We start from the raw sequence: 17,976 nt of genomic DNA, 5'->3' as shown, positions 1-17,976 counted from the left end.
AGATGTTCGATCGGGTTCAAGTCCGGGCTCTGGCTGGGCCACTCAAGGACATTGAGACTTGTCCCAAAGCCCCTCTTGCGTTGTCTTGGCTGTGTACTTAGAGTCGTTGTCCTGTTGTAAGGTGAACCGTCGCCCCAGTCATGGTCTGAGAGTCCTTTAGGTGACTTTTGGCAAACTCCAAGCGGGCGGTCATGTGCCTTTCACTGAGGAGTGGCTTCTGTCTGGCCACTCTACCATAAAGGCCTGATTGGTGGAGTGCTGCAGAGATGGTTGTCCTTCCGGAAGGTTCTCCCATCTCCACAGAGGAACTCTGGAGCTCTGTCACAGTGACCATCGGGTTCATGGTCACCTCCCTGACCAAGGCTCTTTTCCCTAGATTGCTCAGTTTGGCTGGGCGGCCAGCTCTAGGAAGAGTCTTGGTGTTTCCAAACTTCTTCCATTTAAGAATGATGGAGGCCGTGTTGTTGCCTACCCTTACCACCTGGGGGCGGCCCGTCAGGAAGCAACAAAAGTACTGGGACAAATTCACTTATGTGTATTAAAGTAGTCAAAAGTTTAGTATTTGGTCCCACGTTCCTAGCACGCAAAGATTACTTCAAGCTTGTAACTCTCCAAACTTGTTGGATGCATTTGCTGTTTGTCTGGTTGTGTTTCAGATTATTATGTGCCCAATAGAAATTAATGGTAAATAATGTGTTGTGTCAATTTGGAGTAACTTTTATTGTAAATAAGGAGATAATATGTTGTTTTCTAAACACTTCTACATTCATGTGGATGCTACCATGATTACAGATAGTCCAGACGCACAAATATCATACCCCCAAGACATGCTAACCTCTCACACCATTCCAATTACGGGGCTATCCGTAATCATGGTAGCATCCACATTAATATAAAAGTGAGTCCAAAATGACACAATACATTATTTACCATTAATTTCTATTGGGCACAAAATAATCAGAAACACAACCAAAACAAACAGCAAATGCATCCAACAAATTTGTAGAGTCACAAGCTTGATGTAATCATTTCGTGCTAGGAATATTGGACCAAATACTAAACTTTTGACTACTTTAATATACAAATAAGCGAATTTGTTCCAATACTTTTGGTCTCCTAAAAATGGGGGGACTATGTACAAAAAGTGCTGTAATTTCTGAATGGTTCACCCGATATGGATGCAAATACCCTCAAATTAAAGCTGAGAGTCTGCACTTTAACCTCACAGTCATTGTATCATTTCAAATCCAAAGTTCTGGAGTAAAGAGCCATAACAACAACATGTTCACTATCCCAATACTTTGAGCTCATTGTACATTTTATGGAGAGCCAATGAAACTCACTATTTTTTAAATAATTGTGTGTCAGTAAAGTGTATTGTTTTGCCTACCTATTTCAGTGATTTAGAAGAATGTCTACTTTGCTATTTTATACAAAATAAAATGGAAAAACTTGTCATCTTTATAATTTAGAGAGACAGAGAGTGAGAGGACTCACATGCTATAAAGTTAATGCCCACCTGTAGACAACTCCAAAATCAAGACTGACATGACAGAGAGAGAGAGAGCATGTGACGTGCTCTCACACCAAACAGGACAATCCAGTTCAGTATGGCACACAGCAGTGGAAACTAAGGTGGAGACTCAAGCAAAGACAGACTCTGCCATTGACAAAGACTTATCAACAGTAGTACATTTCAGAATGTCTACTGTTCTCAACAAGGGTCCAAATAAAAGGCCTGGAAGACTTGAATGAAGCCGCTTGAAAAATGACAGTAAGCCTATCTATGAATTATTGGTTGTAGAATCACAGATAAGTTATAAAGGTTTTGTATAATTTCAGCCAGTAGTTTTGAAAGCAGAGCTCACGAGCCAAAACGGGTCGTGCACAATTGTGTAGAACGTCATCCATTTCGTATGATATTTGAGTTCTTGCAAAAATATTTTTTCCTGCAATTCGTATGATAGGTTACAAATTCCAATTTGTATGATATGTTACGAATTTGTAACTGCTTCGGGGCCCGTTCAATATCTTTAACTGCTCTGGAAAAAGATTGATGCATGTTTTGTGTTTATTTTATTTGTACTGATTGTTGTTAATATTAGAGGCATTTCTATTAGAAAGGATGAAATTTGATGTAATTAAGTCGCTCTGGATAAGAGCATCTGCTAAATGACTAAAATGTAATGTAATTTATTTATTGTATCAATAGGTCCTCACCCCCTACATTGGGAGTTGCCTCTTTTGGGCATATGCCAATGATTACACCACTGTCATGGAGAAAACAAACTGACAAGAGTGAGAGAGGATATTGTGAAATAGCAGGCTGGCAGATCCCAGTCTTCTCTACTTTGAAGTTTGCCTGATTGTGAGTCACTTTAACAAAGCACCAAACCGGGCTTTCATTTCATTTTCCTTTTCCATCCACTATAGAGGCTAGAGTCTCTGACCGCAACTCTGGCCAACATGACAGGCTTCAACATGAGATCGTAGCTTTGGCAGAGGAGGAAGAATGGGGAACAGAGTAGTGAAGGAGCGTCAGACAAGGGGAAAAGGAGGTAGTGGCGAAGGAGGTGAGGAATTAAGACCTCCAGGTAAGGGAAAGAGAAGAGAAGCGAGGGGGAATAGGGCAGAAAACTATGCTCTAGGTCAGGAAAATATTGGAGGAAAGGGTGCAAAGACCGATGTCGGAAAGGGGGGAGGCAGAGTAGGAGCAGCACGGAGTAGATATAGAGAGGGGGAAGTTGCAGGCGGAAGTACAGAGCAAGTAATCAAATCAGTTATAAGTGTCACGAATGTCAAAGGAACAAATAGAAAAGGAAATGTTAGAGAGAATGGAAAGGTAGAAGGGATAGGAAATGGAGGAGAAGAACCTAAAGTAAGGGACGGAGGTCCAGGGAGAGGAAGGGGGGTGACTGCAAATAGAGACGGTCTAGGCCAGGGAGATGTAGAACCAGTAGAACTGAAGATAGAGAAGAGAGGAAGAGTGAACAGAGGGGTGGGTGGGAGAGGTAATGGAGGTTTGGGTGTAAGAGGTGGAGGGGGAGCTGGATTGGGAGGAGGAGGTGAGAATGAGGTAGGACAAAGAGGAGATGTTGAAGGAGGAGATAGGGCTGTGGTTGGTGGAAGACCAGGAGAAGACTCACATCTAACCCAGCAGGACTACCTCCAGCTGATGAAATCACTGAGCGTCAGGCTCCCTGAAGGTGTCCTAACCCCACAGGTGATTAAGCTGGCTAACATGGAGAGCAGTATCCAGGATGCCCAGAACATCATCCCAGACCTGGAACACTTTAACATCCGGTTCAAAGCCGTTCCTCGACTGGGCTGCCAGGAGGTTAAACACTTTCTGGCCATGAAAAGGGACGGCCAGGTCCTTCAAATCACAAAACTCCTCTTCTTTGACCAGGAGGATGATGAAGAAAAGCGTAGGAAACACTGGAGGGGGAACAAGACCAACACAGGCCGAGAGTTCAGGCTGAGGAATAGGTACATGGGTGATACAGCGGTCTCAACACCGGCTATGTACACCACTGCTGCCACCAGGAGTTGGGCTAGGCTGGAGGTGGGGGAGGTGTCTTCGATAGTGACTCAAGGAACCAGAGTGAATGTGAAAGACATTGAGAGCAAAGAGTATTGTGACGAGTCAGGGTTCTGGAGGAACGGAGTGTCACACAGGCCTCAGCGTTTCGGTATGTTCTTCCAGAATAAAGCAGACGAGTTGGAAATGCTCAAGTTCTTTCATGAGCTGGGAGAGGGCGGGTCAGGTGGAACCAGGACAGCATCATACACCGAAGGCAACAAGGTGGAGTATGGATTCATCAGTGGAAAGTTGGACTTCCTGGCCCAAATCCAGACTGACAATTCTGGAAAAAACGGAAAGGCCACTGACAAGAGGAAATGTGAGCGGCTTGTGATTGAATGCAAAAGCACTACCGGCGACATGGTTGGGAAACTGTTCACTAAAATCCCCAACAGTAACCATGCGGAAATAAACAAAACACATGAGTACAGCTACCAGGTCCAGACCTACATGTACATTCTGAATAGGGAGGGGGAGGAGGAAAAGTGTTCTCAGATTAAGAGAGCAGTGATGATTGTGAGACACTACCACCAGGGAGGGAAACCTCCCAGGGACTTCCACTGGAGTTACCTGCAGATAGAGCCCTCTGTCCAGGCTGAGATAGACAAGCTGAGGGCCCTACTCCAGGTGGAGGTGTTGGCTTGCTACTTAGCCCTCCTCAACCTCATCTTCCAGAGGGAAACTCAACCTCCATAACTGTGATTTTTATTATTAATTAGGTTGTATGATTATGTCTAGTCTATGACTTATTATACTGGAAAGAAAAAATCTTAATAATTTAGTTCTTTTTTTAAAGTATCTACAGTCGTGGTCAAAAGTTGAGAATGACACAAATATTAATTTTCACAGTCTGCTGCTTCAGTTTTTATGATGGCAATTTGCATATACTCCAGAATGTTATGAAGAGTGATCAGATGAATTGCAATTAATTGCAAAGTCCCTCTTTGCCATGAAAATGAACTTAATCCCCCCCAAAAATTCCACTGCATTTCAGCCCTGCCACAAAAGGACCAGCTGACATCATGTCAGTGATGATTTTGTTAACACAGGTGAGAGTGTTGACGAGGACAAGGCTGGAGATCACTCTATCATGCTGATTGAGTTAGAATAACAGACTGGAAGCTTTAAAAGGAGGGTGGTGCTTGAAGTCATTGTTCTTCATTTGTTAACCATGGTTACCTGCAAGGAAACACGTGCCGCCATCATTGCTTTGCACAAAAATGGCTTCACAGGCAAGGATATTGCTGCTAGTAAGATTGCACCTAAATCAACCATTTAGAACTTCAAGGAGAGAGGTTAAATTGTTGTGAAGAAGGCTTCAGGGCGCCCAAGAAAGTCCAGCAAGCGCCAGGACCGTCTCCTAAAGTTGATTCAGCTGCGGGATTGGGGCACCACCAGTGCAGAGCTTGCTCAGGAATGGCAGCAGGCAGGTGTGAGTGCATCTGCACGCACAGTGAGGCAAAGACTTTTGGAGGATGGCCTGGTGTCAAGAAGGGCAGCGAGGAAGCCACTTATCTCCAGGAAAAACATCAGGGACAGACTGATATTCTGCAAAAGGTACAGGGATTGGACTGCTGAGGACTGGGATAAAGTCATTTTCTCTGATGAATCCCCTTTCCGATTGTTTGGGGCATCCAGAAAAAAGCTTGTCCGGAGAAGATAAGGTGAGCGCTACCATCAGTCCTGTGTCATGCCAACAGTAAAGCATCCTGAGACCATTCATGTGTGGGGTTGCTTCTCAGCCAAGGGAGTGGGCTCACTCACCATTTTGCCTAAGAACACAGCCATGAATAAAGAATGGTACCAACACATTCTCAGAGAGCAACTTCTCCCAACCATCCAAGAACAGTTTGGTGACGAACAATGCCTTTTCCAGCATGATGGAGCACCTTGCCATAAGGCAAAAGTGATAACTAAGTGGCTCAGGGAACAAAACATTTTCAGGTCTCCAGAGATGTTAGATCAGGTTCAAGTCCGGGCTCTAGCTGGGCCAGTCAAGGACATTCAGACTTGTCCCGAAGCCATTCCTGCATTGTCTTGGCTGTTTGCTTAGGGTCATTGTCCTGTTGGAAGGTGAACCTTCGCCCCAGTCGAAGGTTCTGAGTGCTCTGGAGCAGGTTTTCATCAAGGATCTCTCTGTACTTTCCCTCGATCCTGACTAGTCTCCCAATCCCTTCAGCTGAAAAACATCCCCACAGTATGATGCTGCCACCAATATGCTTCACCGTAGGGATGGTGCCAGGTTTCCTCCAGATGTGATGCTTCGAATTCAGGCCAAAGAGTTAAATCTTGGTTTCATCAGAACAGAGAATCTTGTTTCTCATGGTCTGAGAGTCCTTTAGGTGCCTTTTGGGATGTCATGTGCCTTTTACTGAGGAGTGGCTTCCGTCTGGCAACTACCATAAAGGCCTGATTGATGGAGTGCTGCAGAGATGGTTGTCCTTCTGGGAGGTTCTCCCATCTCCACAGAGGAACTCTGGAGCTCTGTCAGAGTGACCATCGGGTTCTTGGTCACCTCCCTGACCAAGGCCCTTCTACCCCGATTGCTGTTTGGCCAGGCAACCAGCTCTAGGAAGAGTCTTGGTGGTTCCAAACTTCTTCCATTTAAGAATGATGGAGGCCACTATGTTCTTGGGGACCTTCAATGCTGCAGAAATGTTTTGGAACCCTTCCCCAGATCTGTGCCTCGACACAATCCTGTCTCGGAGCTCTACGGACAATTCCTTCGACCTCATGGCTTGGTTTTTGCACTGTCAACTGTGGGACCTTATATAGACAGGTGTGTGCCTTTCCAAATAATGTCCAATCAATTGAATTTACCACAGGTGGAATCCAATCAAGTTGTAGAAACATCTCAAGGATGATCAATGGAAACAGGTTGCACCTGAGCTCAATTTTGAATAATTATGTAAATAAGGTATTTCTGTTTTTATTTTTAATAAATTAGCCAAAATGTATAAAAAACAGTTTTTTCTTTGTCATTATGGGGTATTGTGTGTAGATTGATGAGGACATTTTTTTATTTAACCCATTTTAGAATAAGGCTGTAACGTAACAAAATGTGGAAAAGTCAAGGGGTTGGAATACTTTCCGAAGGCACTGTAAATCATATTTTATCAGTACATAGAGAGCAGTTGTTTTAAAAATATATTTATTATAATGTTTTACATTGTGTTGCTTAGGGAGTTAATTGCCCCTGCAAACACGCCAGCACACTCAAACTTGTCATACACGACAGATTCAGAACTGTAATCAAACACACTTTATTCATTTTTTTTATTTTTATGCAAAAGCAAAAAACAAACTAAACAAATTATTTTACTCTTCCTCTCTTCTGTAAGAACAAATAGCATCACAAACTAAAGCCAAAGTCAGAACTGACCAAATCCATTGAAACTAAACCAGATTTGGTTTAGTTCTGATCCGTTTCTCCATGTCTCATTGGGGCCTGTTGCCCTGGGTCAGGTCTAACTAATGCTATCTTTCAGGACCTGGTTGAACTAAGCGAGTGCTATGGGCCAAGTCTTTTTTATTTTTAAGAACACCACAAATCAAACAAACAAAAATATTCACCCACGTCACAGATAGCACATAATAAATGTGTATTTTTCATGATTATATAAATGTCTTCTGTTCCTCCATTTTACTGTTGAACGCAAAGTGCCTTCTGTTGCCTTATGAAGGTCCTGTTCAATCACAGCATTATATTACAAAATCATAATAAATGTCCTCAGTATCATAACCAAGTGGGAAAGAGGTATTTACCACATACGATGGAAAAAATCCACTTGAACACCCCTCCAGCTGGTAATTACTAGTGGGAAACTTGTCTATCATCTCTGAGCTCAGACTTATCCCACATGGTGACCTCTGACGTCACCTACTAAGGAAATTACCTTGATAACAGCATTTTTGGCTGTTAAATGCAACAAAACATTATTTATAAAAAGCAATCTATTAATATGGTTTTTGAACACTAATTTGTTCACAAGCGTGAAAGCTGTACTTTTAATTTACAGTTGATGCCGCTTGTTGGCCATTAGCCAATCTGCGTTTCTCAAAGAGTTTAAAGAACGTGAATGCATCCAACTGGTATTTACGACTTCACAACTGGTAATTATCACATTCCCACTCGGTTATGAACGCAACATAACAGTAGGAATGGTTGGGGTCAATGCCATTTCAATTTTGTCAACTTAGGAAGTGAACTGATGGGAACTGAATTAAAATGTAATTGGTCCCAACCCTACTCTTCAAAAGCTAAGGAAAAGGTGTAAAGGGTCAGAAGTACATTTTGGTCAAGGCCCAGTCAGCATCCTACTCTAAAATAGCAACACGGAGTAAATGTGTGTGTCTGTACTGTATTGTGGTCCAATTTCATTTGAAGGTCGTTATTAAATATTTTTACCCATTCGTACATTTTAGGCTAAGTGATATTTTGTGTTTATTTCTTTCTTAACAATAGTAAATATATGTTACTGTTTTAAATGTATAAACCATTTATTACGATGACCTGTAAGCATATAAACCGTGAATAACAAGCCTGCATGTATTCACTTACTGTGATATTACCATGTAAAAAGGATTCTAAGCAATGTATAAGCAAGCAGACCTTCATATAAAGTGTGACCTACGAGTCAGTACAGCCATCAGCTACTGAAACAAACTGGATGGGAGTCGTGTTAGAAACGGTTCCTATGGATGCATTGTGTCCACACTAACATATGTCAGTCATGTAGAAAGGCCTTTCGGTTTCCACTAGATAACACAGCCCCAAAGTCAAAATTGGCTCTTTCATAAAGATTAATGAAAACAAAAATGTGCTTGTGGTCTAAATTTAAGGTCAGGGTTAGGCATCAGGTTATCAGTGTGATTAAGGTTAGTTAGGTTTAAAATCAGATTTTAAGAACATACATTTTAGAAATAGGCAGGGTTCATGACTTTGTGGCTGCGTTAACTAGTAACGACCCTTGTATTGTGCCAAATGTAACAGAATTTTTGAGACATCACGCTCCATCCAGAGGTGGCCACTCCAGTTCATGAAAGGAAAAAAAGTGTATCGAGGTTTTTGTTGCCACCTCCAAATAATGACGCCTGGGCCATGCAAACCAGGGGAGGTGACTTATCATCTAATATAATGAACTAAGTGTTTGGGAGTCAGATGTCACAGACAGATCTTCCAACCTTCCATAAACTGGTGTGCCCACCTCTAAACTCGGTCCCTGAAACTGTCAAAACGAACTAGGATGAAGTTGCGCCTAGACACTGAACTGAGGTCAGTTTTATGTTTCTCCGGATTTGGAGAGAGTAAGTGATGATCCTAGATCTGTGCGTAAGGGCAATATCTATCCAAAGCGTCACACGGGATAGATCCCTCCCACTACTGACGTCATCAGATCACATGGGAAGCAAGTGGTCATCCCTCTCTTCTGGCTCCTCCTCTGGCTCTGTGGACACGCCCCTGTATGTGGGAGGTTCCTCTTCGGGGCCCTGTGTCCTACACACGAAATTACATCCATCCTGAGGGTGAGAGAGAGTGAGAAGAGAGTTATGACTGTCTAGCCAATCCCAGCCCTCACAGAAGAGCTAAGTGCCCTAAAGTAATGCATAAATGTGGCCTTCAACATACACACTGAATCCCAAATCAACCCATATACCCTCCTCCGACATAGAATCCAAAAATCAACCCATATACCCTCCTTCAACATAGACCCTGAATCCCAAATCAACCCATATACCCTCCTTCAACATAGACCCTGAATCCCAAATCAACCCATATACCCTCCTTCAACATAGACCCTGAATCCCAAATCAACCCATATACCCTCATTCAATAGACACTGAATACCAAATCAACCCATATACCCTCCAACACAGACACTGAATCCCAAAATCAACCCATATACCCTCTTCTGACCTAAACACTCGTAGGGGATAGGGTTTGGTTTGGGATTGGCCCAGAGATATATGACGTCCATTGTCTCACGTCAGATAGCGCAACAGCCATCTGCACCGATCTATCTGACAACTCGCAAACACTCATCGCATAGCTAGAAAGAAGTTCGAAAATGTTACCAAGGTGACATTGTCCACTAAACCCCCTTTCATCCTCAAAAGAGTCAGAGTTAAACATACCAAAAACAATAAACCTGTAGCTAATATTGGTGTTTTTTTCATGAGCAAGTCTTCACTACCTAATTCTCTAGCTACGGTATTTTCTGGTGGTATAATCAGTATTTACATTCGAAATGTGCACAAACATTTGCTAGCTAGCTCGTGTCTGCTTTCTGGCTGAACCAGTCTCAAATCAATCCATATGAAACGAAAGGCAGGGATGCTAACAACGCCAGTTCACCCACTCAATGCTGAATACTCCCTCTAGCTAGCTAGTGTAGTGAAGTTCCAGCTAACGCACAAATGAGTTTTCATGATATCTGTTCTGCCGTGATTAGCGCGCCGAGTTCTACAGCACAGATGACTGCTCTCTGCGACATTATCGCGTTGGCCAAATGTTACAAAGTAGCGAGGCACAATGCCATCTGTCCGAGTCAGATACATGCTAATTTCTAAGAACAGTCCCATAACTTTGCTGCCGTACTTCATCAACAAGCTGGCAAACTAGCTACTGTATGGCCATTCAAACAAGCTTGCACTAGGCTGCTAGCTGGAGCAAGTTTGCTCAGCTGATCGAGCATGATTTGCCGTAGTAGCCAGTGTGTCATAGCTACCAAGAGAGGAGTGATTTTCAGAATTAGGAACTAGTGTTAGGCAGATTAGGAAAATCTAGATTTTTTTTAGATGAGGTCCACGTCCCACAAGACAGATCTTTTGAGGGACGAGCTTCACGTAGGAGTGACGCCGTCTGACGTGAGACAGTGTTGTGACCTCTACAAACACTCACCGCTGCCAGGTTGCCAACCTGCGTCCAGAAGACATAATTGGGGAACTGCTGCAACCCTTTCGCCCCGACAATCAACCGCTGGTAGAGGAATCCACAAATGAGGTACAGTGACAAGAGGACGAACCCACTGGGGTAGAGAGGAATGAATGAACAAATATTACTGGGTCAAATCTCCTGTTGGAAACCCATCCCATTCATTGACACATGAACAAACATCACAATGATTCACAGTGATAATTATTCTGGTGTTCTGCTGTGTTAAGCGTTGAGGAAATAAGAGACCATTATCATAATGAATACCAATAAATATGTAAATATGACCATTCATTTCTCCGTTCAGTTTTGCTTGGTCTTGTAGCTTTGTTTGTTGTGAGCGAATGACAAGTCCATTTCATAGGGTATTGAGTATTTGTGTTGGAGAGCCAGAAATGGAGAGCCTTTGTTGCTGCCCTGTGTGCAAGCCAGCGGGTTGGGGATAAGTGTGTGAGTATTTTTGTAGTCAAATGAGTGTGTGTAATCAGGAAGGGTGCATAATCTTAGTACTAACATTATGAGTATTATGGAGCCTGCACTGAGCTGGGATGGCAGAGCGGGACAGACAGCACTGGAGTCCAGTTCAAACAGATAGAAACAGTCCCTCTCTCTCTCCCTCTCCTCCAACACCACTTCCAGCTTCCCCTAAGATAGAGGTAAATGGGGAGAGTGAGAGAAAGAAAGAGAGGAAGACAGAGGTTTGAGGAAGAGGGAGGATGAAAGGAGGGGATGTAGAGAGGTGTGCATCAGTTCGTGACAGGGAGAAAGCGAGATAGGCATGTCAAATCATCACACCACAATGATCTATAGACATTGAAGAATACGGCCCAAACCCTCCCTTCCCTCTCTCACCATTTCCACTCCTCTGTTGCAGGAGATCATGACGATGGCTTTCCTCATCTCCTTGGAACAGTGGCCGTCATACTTGGTGCCGTTGCTGTAGATCAGCATCACCCAGTCACCTGTAGGGGGTGATGGGTAGCAGAGAGCGAGCGAGAGCAATGAAGGGAAGAGAGAAAGGGCATCACTATATCTGGTCATGCTACAGCAGACTTACAGAGATACTAGAACATACCGTAACATACTGATACGACTGTCACATGACTTTTTCAAAGGAAAAGATAAAGAACACGGACATTCTTACTTCCTCCGATAGCCTGTGTTGCATTGTACAGGCCAAGCACTTTCTCACTTTCTTTCCCGGTCTGGTCGATCTGAACGAGTCCCGCTCCTACCGTTTTCCCCGCATCCCCACACACCTGGAACTGGTACGTGTAGCTCTCCTTGCCGCTTTTCGTCTCCACCGAGAAACTGTAACCAAGGGAACCGTGAACAAAAAACAGTGAGCTAACGTTACCTTGTATAAGTGTTACATGTGAAGTAGACTAAAATGAACACACTCTGGAAAACTAAGGGAGTTTCCAAGCTTAACGTGGCCTCCTGACTGCTGATCAATACCCTTTTTACACCTTCATGCAAAGCTAATTTCCGTGACAGCTGACAAAGTATAATTTCATCTCCCCAAGCAACTGACGTCAGTGTGCGTGGAGTCTTACTTTTTTGCTGATAAACACTTGCTTTGATACCCCTCACCTGTTAAAGCAATGGGACATACCACAGATATTTCTATGTTTTCTTCTATTTCGGTAATTCCTTACTTCTTGTTAGTGAGTGGTTCTAGAAGACTGAGGACCTTCCGTTCTGCCAGGGACTCAGAGAACAACTTACACCTCTTGGTGTCGTCACTGGCCTGGCCTCCACACACCAACAGGACCAGCTGAACAGCCAGAACTAACAGACGCACAGACGTCGCTGTGTGTGGGGGGGGCATGGACACCTGGGGGAAATATATAATCGTACACGATTAAAATACTATACTTAGTAAGGCTTATTTGGTCTGTTTCACTGCAGGACTGATTCATTGCCTAACCAATTCATTTTGAAACAATGACACTGATAAAAGCAGTAAATGAGTGCTGCACTTTTAATGTTGTAGTAGGACTACTGAGAAAAAACACCTTCCTTGTGATATTTACAATGATGGTACAAAACATTAGGAACACTTGCTCTTTCCATGAGACTGACCAGGTGAAAGCTATGATCCCTTATTGATGTCACCTGATAAATCCACTTCAATCAATATAGATGAAGAGGATAAGACAGGTTAAAGAAGGATTTTTAAGCACATGGATTGTATGTGTGTGCCATTCAGAGACTGAATGGCTAAGACAAAATATTTAAGTGCCTTTGAAGGGGGTATGGTAGTAGGTGCCCAACAGCAACGCTGCTGGGTTTTTCACACTCAACAGTTTCCTGTGTGTATAAAGAAGGGTTTATCACCCAAAGGACATCCAGCCAACTTGACACAACTGTGGGAAGCATTGAGAGTCAACATGGGCCAGCATCCCTGTGGAACACTTTCGACATCTTGTAGAGTCCCAACGAATTTAGGCAGTTCTGAGGGCAAAACTCAGTTTTAGGAAGGTGTTCCTAATGTTTTGTACACTCTGTCACTATTTCTGTGATTCCTAAGACATGATACATCTCATGAGCAAGTAGGCCTGCCAAGACAAAACTAAAATGACGCAGCTAAGCTGCTTACAATAATGGTGCGTTCCAGACAATTGGGAACTCCGAAAAATAGTAGATCAAATCATAACGTCAGTGATCTTCAGCTTGGAGCTCTAGAAAGAGGCCCTGGTTATAGTTCCCAAATTGGAATTACGAGTTGGAGGTCAGTTTAAAAAATAAATAAAACATCGGGGCTCTTTTTTCCCCTGAGTTCCCAGTTGTCTTTAACACTCGACGTCGGAGATTTCCGAGTTCACAGTTGTTATGAACGCGGCATAACATTTCTGTTTGCAGGAGGAAATGAAACTATCCCACCATCTTGACTTGCACACCCCTGACCTAAGTTGCATTCAGGATGGTTGCTGCAACGTTCCGTGAGCGCTCAAGGCAAAACTGTCGAACATAAATTACAGAAACTAGTTTGACATAAACACAGTGGTAGATGCCGTAAATCATAGCAAAATGGATGATAGCGGTAATTAACAAAGCATCTGTCATGCAACTTTTGAAACGTTTTAGAACGTTACGCATCCCGAATACACCCCTCGCCTCGGCTGATACTGGAACAGTAACAACTTTTAGACATACCTTCATTCTGAAAAGATGTAACCAGCTATTCCGTTAGTGTAGCCAATGAATAGTGTAGGTTGAAGTGGCTACAGTCTAGCTGATCAAGTAGCTAGCAAAAGCAAGCTAAGCTAGCTAAATGGGACACTGTGTCGCGTTTTGTCTTGCAAATGCAACAGACTAACACCTGGTAATCAAATTCGATCACGCACAATCACAAACCCATGTTCGTTAACAGTCCGCTTTAAAATGTACTTTAATAGAAACGATTTATGCTATAAAATCATTATACAGCGTCTAGAGTTACTTTATGTCAGATGCGGAAGTGGCACTAAACAAGGAAACGCATGTGACTAGTTGTAACAAGCGGAACTAGTTGATTCTTCACAACCCTGTTCCTCTCCTTCGATGAGGTTTAACGGTGGTTGGCATCCAATAAATGTTGCATTACCGCCACCTACTAGACTAGAGTATAACTCCCTTATACGTTGCTTAAAATAACACTACACTCACTAAACAATAAAATGATAATAAATATAACCATACTCCACTATTTAAATCTATTTAGTCCTACTTCAGGCCAACAGCCTGAAAGGATGGGACACCACCACTTAACACACCCTGTAACTCTTCTGACATCAAATCTTGCACACCCAAATACCTCTGCAGCTGCCACCACAACCTCTATTTTCTGCAACTTACGTTCCATCACTGCAGTACAGTTGATAGTTATTGCTATAAATGTCAAAAATCCAATCTTACTGAAACATATATCACTTGTTGGTTTATCCCTCTGTACTGGTACAGATCTACTACTCACACCACTCCTCTCAGGATCCCTCCCCCTTGACCCATCTTCTTCTACTTTCTTCACTGCCTCAGCATATGACAACTTCTGCACTACTCTAACCCTGGAAACCTCAACCTGCCTCTCTCGCACGGGACATTTCTGATCCCCAGCCCCATGGGCACCCCTACAATTAACACATACCACTACTTTCCCCAATGCTACACATTCCTTTGTCTCATGCCCTTCTGCACACTTCTCACACCTAGGAACCTCCCTCCTACTCACTGCTGCCACAAGCCCATAAGCTTGACTCCTGTAACAACGTAATGTATTTGGCACAAAAGCTCGTACAGAATAACTTATATATCCTAACATCACTTTGTCGGGCAAAGACTCAACATCAAAACTCAAAAGAACAGACAATGACTCTTCGGTTTCACCACTCACACCCCCACCTAACAACGAGCATCACAAACACCGGGAATCTTCCCCTTCAGTTGGTCAGCTTTCACATTTACCGCTACCCCAGTAATCACTCCTTTCAATGGCGCCCTTTTCTTGAGAGCAAAACAATTCACATCTCTTGCCCCCATTAGTTTAACACGGAGCGCCTGCTCCCTCTGACCAGCAGAAACACAAACAATTATCACCAGGCCACTTCTGGTTACCCTCACCGATTTCACAGCACCCAACTCTGTTTTCACCCACCCTGAAACCACAAATGGATCAGCCAAAAGGCAAGGGTCCAATTTTTCCAAAAACATCACTCCTACTGTCACAGACTCATCTTTATCCTGACCCTCGGTGCAAGCTTCGCGCTCCGAGAACTTCACCACACCTATCACCTCCGATACTTCGCCCTCATTCACTTCTATTTCTCCTCCTGTCTTCAACTCACTCTGCTTACACCTTCTACCATTCTTCTTTAACAAACCATCTCCCTTTTCCCGCCATTTTTAAATGACTCAAGCTCACCTTCTTCCTCCCTCTCTCTCTTAGACCTACTCTGCCTCTCTTTTTCCCTCCATTCCTCCTTCGTATTCCAAGTATAAGTCTCCTTATGATGACGCAATCTCAATCGCACTCCACACTGCCCTTTCCCACCTGGACAAAAGGAACACCTATGTGAGAATGCTGTTCATTGACTACAGCTCAGCGTTTAACACCATAGTGTGGTAAGGGTAGACAACAACCCATCTGCCACGCTGATCCTCAACACTGAGGCGCCTCAGGGGTGTGTGCTTAGTCCCCTCCTGTACTCCCTGTTCACCCACGACTGTGTGGCCAACACCATCATTAAGTTTACTGACGACACAACAGTCGTAGGCTTGATCACCGACAACGATGAGACAGCCTATAGGGAGGAGGTCAGAGACCACCTTTTCCCCCTCAGGAGACTGAAAAGATTTTGCATGGGTCCCCAGATCCTCAAAAAGTTCTACAGCTGCACCATCGAGAGCATCCTGACCGGTTGCATCACCGCCTGGTATGGCAACTGCTCGGCATCCGACCGTAAGGCGCTACAGAGGGTAATGCGTACGGCCCAATACATCACTGGGGCCAAGCTTCCTGCCATACAGGACCTATATACTAGGCGGTGTCAGAGGAAGGCCCAAAAAATTGTCAAAGACTCCAGTCACCCAAGTCATAGACTGTTCTCTCTGCTACCGCACGGCAAATGGTACTGGAGCGCCAAGTCTAGGTCCAAAAGGCTCCTTAACAGCTTCTACCCCGAAGCTATAAGACTGCTGAACAATTAATCAAATGGCCACCCGGACTATTTACATTTACATATATCTATGCATAGTCATTTTATCCCTACCTACATGTACACATTTTTGTTTTTTACTTTAGTTTATTTAGTAAATATTTTCTTAACTCTATTTCTTGAACTGCATTGTTGGTTAAGGGCTTGTAAGTAAGCATTTCACAGTAAGGTCTACATCTGTTGTATTCGGCGCATGTGACAAATAAAATGTGATAATACTGCACTTCTTGTTCTTGCCTTGTCAAGGGACGCCATTTAACCGGCTGTCACAATCTCCGTACAATCAGCACGAACCCCTCGGGATGTAGCGCTCAACAGTGCATCCCACTTGTAAAGTATGAAAAAAAAAATATATGTATGCACTCACTAACTGTAAGTCGCTCTGGATAAGAGCGTCTGATAAATGACTAAAATGTAAAGCAGCTGCTTCGTCTTGATGTTCTACTTTATCAATATCTACTGCAATGCTTTTCCATTTCAAAGAAGTGCACTCATATAGTCTTGTACAGCTAACCTTGTGGGGACACACAATTCAGTCCCATTCAAAATCCTATTTTCCCTAACCTCTAACCCTAACCCTAACCCATACTCTTACCCTTAACCCTAACCTCAACCCTAACCCTAACCTCAACCCAAAAACCTAACCTTAACCTTAACCCTAACCCTAAACATAACCATAGCTCCTAACCCTAACCCTAAAACTAACCCTAGCTCCTAACCCTGTTATGATTTAACTGGATAGAACCCAAATGCAGACAAGTACACCAAGCCAGAGAAGTTTTAACAGGTTTATTATAATGTTCAATAGTCCAGGTTTCCAATAAATGGGGAAGAGCAAGTCCAGGTTACAGGGAGGGTACAGATCCAGGTCAGGGCAGGTGTGGTACCGTAATGTCCTAGTGTCCGTGGTGAGTCCAAAGGAGAGGCCCGATAGTGGAGAGCAGGATGGTGGTGGCAGGAGTGAAGCGTAGGCAGGAGTCAGGTTCCAAATATCTGTGGCACAGGAGAAAAAGTAAATAAACAGTCCAAAAAACACAAGAGCGAAAACAGACAGGTTGAGTCGGCAGCGAGACTAACATGGTTGTCTTGACTATGATCTGACGATGAGTGGAAAGTTTGACCGGGTCTTAAAGGCTGAGGTGATTATGGTGAATGAGCTGCAGCTGGAACCCTGACTCCCGCACACCAGACTTCACTCCTGCAATCAAGGACAGACAGAGGGAGGAGAGCAGAGAGAGAGCTACCTAGCAGCAGTAGGCCTAACAGTACCCCCTCTACGGACGCCACCTGGCGGCCGACAGGGTTTATCAGGATGTAACCTATGAAACTCACGAACCAGAGCAGGATCCACAATGAAGCTCCTGGGCACCCAGGAACGTTCCTCAGGACCATAACCCTCCCAATCCACCAGGTACTGGAAACCACGACCCCGGCGGCGAACATCCAGAAGTCGCCGGACAGTGTAGACCGGACCCCCCACCCACGATCTTGGGCGGAGGAGGGGGACGAGAGGGCGGGCACAAAGGGCTAACCGACACAGGCTTAATCTGGGAAACATGAAAGGTGGAATGAACCCGTAGGGGAGGCAGGAAGCTGTAGCTTAACCGCGCAGGGGTTAACAATAGACAGTATCTTGAACGGTCCCTATAAAAGCGAGGCACCATCTTCTTCGACTCCACCTTCAATGGAAGGTCCCGTGACTTCAGCCATACCTCTTGACCAGGAGAGTAACCGGGAGCCTGGGACCGGTGACGGTTGGCTTG

At 44.0% G+C, this 17,976-nt stretch overlaps 1 protein-coding gene across 1 annotated transcript; it reads right to left on the bottom strand.

The window, feature by feature from the left end:
• Positions 1–6,717: 6,717 nt before the first annotated feature.
• LOC121542987 (cation-dependent mannose-6-phosphate receptor) lies at positions 6,718–14,016 on the bottom strand. Its single transcript, XM_041852654.1, has 7 exons — positions 13,677–14,016; positions 12,176–12,354; positions 11,662–11,828; positions 11,370–11,479; positions 11,032–11,162; positions 10,485–10,611; positions 6,718–9,103 (listed from the first exon to the last, which is right to left on the bottom strand). The coding sequence occupies exons 1-7, from the start codon at positions 13,680–13,682 to the stop codon at positions 8,981–8,983; spliced, it is 843 nt and encodes a 280-aa protein (XP_041708588.1). The 5' UTR covers positions 13,683–14,016; the 3' UTR covers positions 6,718–8,980.
• Positions 14,017–17,976: the final 3,960 nt, after the last annotated feature.

Source organism: Coregonus clupeaformis, unplaced genomic scaffold (genome assembly GCF_020615455.1).
Source record: "Coregonus clupeaformis isolate EN_2021a unplaced genomic scaffold, ASM2061545v1 scaf1504, whole genome shotgun sequence".
Taxonomy (NCBI): domain Eukaryota; kingdom Metazoa; phylum Chordata; class Actinopteri; order Salmoniformes; family Salmonidae; genus Coregonus; species Coregonus clupeaformis.
This window is presented reverse-complemented; position numbering and strand designations above follow the sequence as displayed.

Coding starts and splice junctions, on each gene's coding strand:
- LOC121542987 (XM_041852654.1), bottom strand. Junction 11,480..11,661: donor AACACAGGCTATCGGAGGAA/GTAAGAATGTCC, acceptor CACCCCCTACAG/GTGACTGGGTGATGCTGATC. Junction 11,163..11,369: donor GCAACAGAGGAGTGGAAATG/GTGAGAGAGGGA, acceptor CCTCTATCTTAG/GGGAAGCTGGAAGTGGTGTT.